Raw genomic sequence first — 7,561 nt, forward strand, 5'->3', positions numbered from 1 at the left:
AATTTACTCATATTATTAAAACATTTTGACTATTATTGCGTAACTTTAAATACTCGTTTTGATTTAGAAGAGGTCTATGTAAAGCCTTTAAGCAGTGCTGAAAGAAGTTTTTCTCGTGTGCAATTCTGCTGCTTCTTATCATTTATCACAATTGCAAATATTGACTTCTTTATCAATAAAATGTTTTGTAGTGATCATATTCGATATTATCAATGCATTTGATAATAATTGATGAATCAGTTTTGCTTAAAATGTTGAATGTGAAAGTCATTTTGAGACAATAATTGTTCACATTTTAAATCAAACATAATATAATAGATACTCATAGTTATGAATAGCTACACCACAGAGTGTAATAATGATGGCTATATTAAAAATCGGTATAATTATAGAAAAAATTAAGTTTCAATTCAATTAAGTTAATTTTTATTGAATAACAGGAAATCAAAGGATAAACCACCTCTATGGGACACTTTTCAAGATCCCCCATCAAGAAGGGCGACAGGATCGGCAGCGAGTTGGGCGAAGTTAGGATGTCTTTTGAAGTTTTTTAAGTTGCTAACATATGTGTTTGTCTTTGTTGTGGTTCTTGGAACTGCCGTAACGTCTAAGTTATCATTGCTAATCATGGTAACGCAAGTTCGTGCCAATGCTCATGTGAAGATTTGCAACATTATGGGTATGTAAAAATTATTTTTAATATTAATGTCTAGATATGTTCCATGAAACTTGGCTGTTAAATGAAAAGGCGTATTTTACTCTAATTTCATGAAATACAAATATCTTAAACAAGTTTATCATTCAAAGTACATTTTTATCTCTTTATTTCATTTAAATCAAAAATACATACATAAGTACAAAACAAGTAAATATATTAATTTATAAAATAATGTCAGACTCAAAAATCCAACCGGCAAAAAATAAGGTGAAATTGTATTTGTTTTGAAAATTCTTTATTTATTCTTCCAAATCAATTTCATCCCCTTCAAAGTAATCCCCACTAGATGTAGTACATTACGCCAACGGATTTTCCAATCTTCGAAACACTGCTTATAGTCACTTTCCGGGATGGCCTCCACTCACAAAACGACACGTATCTCAAACACTAATGAATATTTTGACATGAAGTTTTACATAAATGTGACTGACAGTACTACCAACCTAAAAAAAAAATAATTCTCCAAATCCTTCGACGTGCGCAGTTTAAATTCAAATGTCACCTTATTTTTTGGGCACCGTATGTATAAACAAAAGGAAAACAACTTCACATTGGATAAAATATGTATGTATCATATACATATAGAACTTATATATTTTTGCAACATATTATTTCTACAGAGAATAATAGTTTTGTTCACCTAACGCTTTTTTATATCACCTAAAACTAATCAAGATAAGAGCAAAATATACTATTTCTAGATAACATTTTGCAGATGAAAATGGTTTGTTTACAGCATCTTTGCCCAAGGAGGAACAGTATGTATGGCTTTGGGCTCTGATCTTTTCATTTTCGGCCCCTGAGGTATTTACATTTTTTCGAGCTCTGCGAATTTGTACTTTCAAAGACGTAAAATCTCCCACTTGGACGGAGGTTATGCTGGTGTGTTTTTATTATTATAATACTTGTACCTAAGTGCAAGAGTTTAAACATTTACATTTCCATATGTATAATTTTGCTTTAGGTTATATTATTTGATGTTTTACACACGATCGGTTTAGCAATTTTACTTTTTTTCGTAATGCCTCAATTGGATTCAGTCCGTGCATTAATGCTTTGTAATGGAGTTTGTTTCATACCAAGCATCTTAAGTAAGCTCCTGGCTTAAAATTGTTGAAAATCTTTAATTATCTATTTTCTTTATATTTTTCTACAATAGATCTCGGATTCGAACATCATTTCACTTGGAGATCTGTTTGTGAATTAACAATAAGCGTTTTGGCATGTGTTGCTCAACTGAGTGCCTTTTTGGTGTGGCCAATATTTTCAACAAACTTGAGGTTACAAATAATCGCGGTCCCATTAATACTTGTTTCGACGCGTTGGTGGGAAAATTACATTACTTCATATAGTTTTGTTGGTTTGTAATTACATATTTTCATTCCATCGCTAATATAGAATAACTAATCTTTATTTTAATTTTGTGTGACTTTACAGCGCAAATATTGCAAACGGTTCGCCGTAGTCGTTCTAGATATCAGACATATCTTTATCTTTCGCCAGCAAAAATTATTGTCTTCTCTTTGCTTGGATTTTATCTTCATGGTCAACCCCTAAACGAATACTTCTCTTGTTTCATGGAAGCATGGCAGTCGCATGATATATTGGTGCATCGAAATACGGTGAGTGAAACTGAGAATTGGAACCAATTCAAAGTAAGTTGGTAGTACTGTTAAGGACATATATGCTAAATTTCACGTCAAAATATTAATTAGTATTTGAGATACGGGTCGTTTTGTGAGGCTGTAAAAGTGAATTCTTCAATTTTTACTATGTCTGAATTTATTGAACAAAGAAGTACGATAATGCACCATCTCATACTGCTTTGGTTATTCCTGATCATTTCGCCACATTTTCAACTAATATCGTGTGCATATATCGTATAGTATATGCAACTGCATGGCCCATCTGTCCGAATTTTTCCTATGAGCTGAGTATGTACATATTGCACCTATACATCCTCGTATCAATTATAAATAATATACTTCTACAAGAAATTATTCCGCTTTAAATTTATTAATAATAATATCTTTAATCCGGATCTTTTTAACTTGTAATGCTTCACAATTCCGTTTTATTGCACTCGAAGTGGTATTAAGAATTTAATTTCGCACTTTACCATATAATAGAGACACTTTTAATTGATTGCTAAATATTGAATTAGGGTATTGTGTCTTTGAAAAGAGCATGACACAAAGAGATGTCTGCTTTTTTGTTTAAAGTCTGAAGAATCTCCTTTAAAGTTAACTTAGTTAATACTAAAATATATTATCCATTATCATGGCAAAGTTAGTTTAGTTTAAAGAAAATTTCCATTTGTATTTTTTCTTTTCAATAGGTAGCGAATGAATCGATCTTTCCTGTACGTAGTCCGAATTACTCATCACGAATTTTTAAAATATCAACCAATGCTAATACAGTTATTTACGTTTTATTTTTACAAATATGTTCGTCATATTTATGTTACATATTTGCGAAATTTGCTTGTAAAATAAAAATACAAGAATTTAGTTTTTCTCTGCCATTGAACTTGGTGGGGCCAGCTTCTGTTGCCGTAGCTATTTGGCTGACAACTCTACAAGGCGTCAATGTTTGTGCTTTTCATGCATTTGTTCCTGATTATATGGCGCTAATATTAAGTGATCATAATAACTTATTCGACACAATTATCTCAGATAAGCTTTGGCTGTGGCCCTTATGGTGGCTATCTCAACTTTGGATAACTCGACATATTTGGCGGCCCCGAAATGAAAAGAATGCACCGACAGAAAAACTGTTTATATGCCCGTGGTATTGTGAATTTTTGGTGGATCAATGTATATCAATGAATAGGCGAATAATAGATTTGAATGATGAGTACGTCACAAGAAAGGTAAATAAATATATTTTAATAATAAAACAATAATTAAATTTATGGAAATCCCTTTTTTACAAAACGGGCATAATTAATACTTTTCAGACAATAAGAATAAATTTAAAAAAATGTTTGCTTACAACATTTAAAATTATAATTAAAAAGCTTGTAATTCGTTTTTATTCTGACGTCTTTAAGGCGGACTCAACGCAGTCCAATGTGCCAACAAATATAATGGAAAGCGACAAAATACCACAGTTGATTGTGTGTGCAACAATGTGGCATGAAAATCAAGAAGAGATGATGGAGTTCCTTAAATCAATTGTGCGACTGGATGAAGATCAATGTGCACGGCGTATGGCGAAACTTCATATCAATGGTGGCAAGTCCGATAATGAATACTATGAGCTGGAAAGTGAGTACTTCTGTTTACTTCAGTAACTATTTATTATCAAACATTATTGATGGAAGTTAGAATCATGTAATTTATGGAATTCTTCAATTGAAATATGGAATTGCTTAATAACTAAGTAAAGTAATAGTTATTACTGCATTTATTTAAATATTTCTCTTCTTTTGCATTCATTTACCTTTTCTGCTAAGAATTCATATATGTTAATATCTCGTTATAATCAAATGCTTTTGTCCTGGAATGTAAGGAAATTACATTCACTTGAATGACTTGAAACACTTGAAATTTTATTATTTAATGAAATTTACTATGCTATATTACTTTAGCCAATATATTTTTCGACGACGCATTTGTGCTGGATGAAAAGCTGTGCGAGAATTCTCGAAATCCCCCAATGAATGAATATGTAAAAACTTTAATCGTCAGCATAGAGAAGGCATGCTTCGAAGTATATGGGGTCAACATGAAGATCAAGTCTCCAGTAAAAACCGAAACACCTTATGGTGGTCGCCTCGTATGGACATTACCAGGTCGATCAAAAATGATAGCTCATCTAAAGAATAAAGATAAAATAAGACATAAAAAGCGTTGGTCTCAAGTCATGTACATGTACTATTTACTTGGTTTCCGCATAATGGAAATTGAAGATGTATCGGCACGACGCAAAGCGGTTATTGCTGAGAACACATTTCTTTTGGCATTGGATGGCGATATTGATTTTCAGCCTCAAGCAGTACATCTTTTGATTGATCGCATGAAAGCCATAGACGAATTGGGCGCAGCTTGTGGCCGTATTCATCCAGTCGGTCGTGGACCCATGGTTTGGTATCAAATCTTTGAATATGCGATAGGTCATTGGTTGCAAAAAGCTACGGAGCACGTAATTGGTTGTGTACTCTGCAGTCCCGGTTGTTTTAGTTTATTTCGTGGTAGTGCACTAATGGAAAATAGTGTAATGAAAAAATATACTACGGTATCGAGTGAGCCCATGCATTATGTGCAGTACGATCAAGGAGAAGATCGTTGGTTATGTACTTTGATTTTAAAACAGGGCTTACGTGTAGAATATTCAGCTGCATCGGACGCATATACTCATTCACCCGAGATGTTCAATGAATTCTATAATCAACGACGACGTTGGGTTCCCTCCACAATTGCGAACATTTTTGATTTACTTTCGGATGCGGACATGGTCGTGAAGAATAATAGCTCAATTTCAACGCCCTACATTGTTTATCAGGCCATGCTAATGGTTGGCACAATTTTGGGTCCGGGTACTATATTCTTGATGATGGTGGGTGCTTTGGTAGCTGTTTTTAACACAAGTATTTGGAGCTCATTTTTGTGGAACTTTGTTCCTGTGTTTTGCTTCATTCTGTCGTGCATTTATTTAAAACAAAAATTTCAGGTAATTTACACCCTAATATCTACATATCTCTTATTATGATTATTTGAGAATTTATTTTAAATTTTAGCTCTTGTTTGCCTTTGTAATAAGTTCCTTGTATTGCTTGGTGATGATGGCTGTATTGATTGGCATAATTATACAGATGATAGACGATGGACCTCTGGCACCGGCCTCCTTATTCTTCCTTCTGGTTTTTATGCAAATTTTCATCGCTGGTATTCAAGTCACCACCCAATTAGATAACAATTATGTACATTTCCTATTTGTAGGCGTAGTGCATCCCCAAGAAGTCGGCGCTTTAATATGCGGTTTCATCTACTACATCACCATTCCTTCTATGTACATGCTTCTTCTTATTTACTCAGTTTTTAATATGAATGATGTTTCATGGGGCACAAGAGAAGTGGCAGTAAAGAAGGTATTGTCGTTACAAATTCTCGAAGTTATATGCAGTTACGTAAACTTAATTTTTACAAGGATGACGATATTGGTGTAGTACCTGGTGATGATGTTGAAGATGGTAGTCGAGAGTATTTACCTGGTTGGGTCAATGATCCCTTATTAGTTGATTCAGAATTGGGAGAGATATCGCTCAAAGAAAAACGTTTTTGGAAAGATTTAATTAAGCTTTATTTGCGTCCATTGTTTCATACGAAGGATAAAAAGGCCGAGATTGCGGAAAGTTTGCGAGAATTACGTAACATGTTTGCTTTTGCTTTTATAATGATAAATTCAATATTTGTTCTAATTGTCTTCTTGCTCCAATTGAAAAAGGATTATTTACATCTGGAATGGCCAATTGATCCCACTGATTATATTACATACGATGACACGAATTCTCAGATTTACATATACCGACGTCATAAGGAATTAGATCCAATCGGATTATGTTTTGTGATTTTCTTCGGGTTGATTTTGGTTATACAATTTATTGCAATGTTTTTTCATCGTTTTGCTACCGTTTCACAACTTTTAGCTACCACTCAGTTAGATTGGTTTCGAGCACCAAGTACCGTAAGTATTATAGTCCTAAGCCATTTTAATTATCATCCAAATCACGCGAAGTTAAAGTCTCTAAACGAGTACTTACAGCAATTTCTCGAAATCATTAAAAACCCTAAATTTGGTCTGAAATATGTATGAACATTTTCCTCAATATTTACGTAAAAGCCGCAAAATGCTCTCACAAACCTATAAAACTTTAATATAAAATAAGTATCGAAAATAAATAATATAATAAATATTTTCTTAAGTTAAACATATTAATTGTTATTAATAAATTTTAGATTACAGATGAAGACGCGGCACAAGAAATACGCGGAAACGCCGTTAATATCGCTCGACAGCTACAACGGCCGAGACGATTCGATGATGATGATGAGTATTCGTCAGATGGCGAAGAGAATTTAAATGGCGACGACAGCAACGACAAAAGTAATAGCATGGTTCGTCGGCATACAATCTTTAAGTTGCACGAAAGTCGGAATAAAACACAACCAGATTATAGTGATTTGCCACGAAACTTTGAACGACGGTTTCTTGGTGAAGACGAGTTAAAGGTTAAACATATTTCGATGAGTAGAAAATCACAGATTATGTTAAACGAAAAACGTTCTGTGGCAAAACGACGTCTAACAGAGCAAGTGAAGCGTAATACTGACTTTAACAAAAACCCTTTGCCCTTTGTACAGACGGGTTATATAAATGCAGCTTTTGATCCGCCTCTTGATATAATAGCTAACAACATGAACGGGGAATGGTCGATTTCTTAAAGTATTACGTATTTATTGAGGTTTTTCGTGTTTAAACATGACGTCTTGAAAATGAAATTGTGACAATAAAATTGATAAAATATTTAAAAATATTTCATAAATATTATGCAAAAAATAGAATCCAAACGTTGCAGTTTTATGTTATGTTGTTATTTCATTTTTGTAAATCAATATTTAAGTTTTGTTACAAAATATGATATGGTCCCAATACTCTGCTGACTTCTTGATACGTATGTGGAATCCAAAAGTTCACACTCATTTTCAATACTAAGCGCAGAGAGAAAAGTTTTATGTTCGATGAGTTTTCATGCAATTTTGGAGCCGTTCTGATATTATCGTTTCATACATTCGTCTTCCAATATAGATATCAACTGTATCAAACTTATTTTGAGTTTAT

The 7,561-nt window shown here is 33.2% G+C and overlaps 1 protein-coding gene across 1 annotated transcript; it reads left to right on the plus strand.

The window, feature by feature from the left end:
* Window positions 1-265: 265 nt before the first annotated feature.
* On the plus strand, window positions 266-7,254 carry LOC108973372. The gene is made up of 13 exons (XM_018940614.1): window positions 266-380; window positions 441-679; window positions 1,434-1,600; window positions 1,683-1,809; window positions 1,878-2,078; window positions 2,156-2,340; window positions 3,057-3,590; window positions 3,771-3,987; window positions 4,311-5,392; window positions 5,460-5,607; window positions 5,662-5,810; window positions 5,870-6,406; window positions 6,679-7,254. The coding sequence occupies exons 1-13, from the start codon at window positions 331-333 to the stop codon at window positions 7,162-7,164; spliced, it is 4,122 nt and encodes a 1,373-aa protein (XP_018796159.1). The 5' UTR covers window positions 266-330; the 3' UTR covers window positions 7,165-7,254.
* The last annotated feature ends 307 nt before the right edge of the window (window positions 7,255-7,561 follow it).

Source organism: Bactrocera latifrons, unplaced genomic scaffold, assembly GCF_001853355.1.
Source record: "Bactrocera latifrons isolate USDA-ARS-PBARC rearing strain unplaced genomic scaffold, ASM185335v1 scaffold_471, whole genome shotgun sequence".
In the NCBI taxonomy this organism is placed as follows: domain Eukaryota; kingdom Metazoa; phylum Arthropoda; class Insecta; order Diptera; family Tephritidae; genus Bactrocera; species Bactrocera latifrons.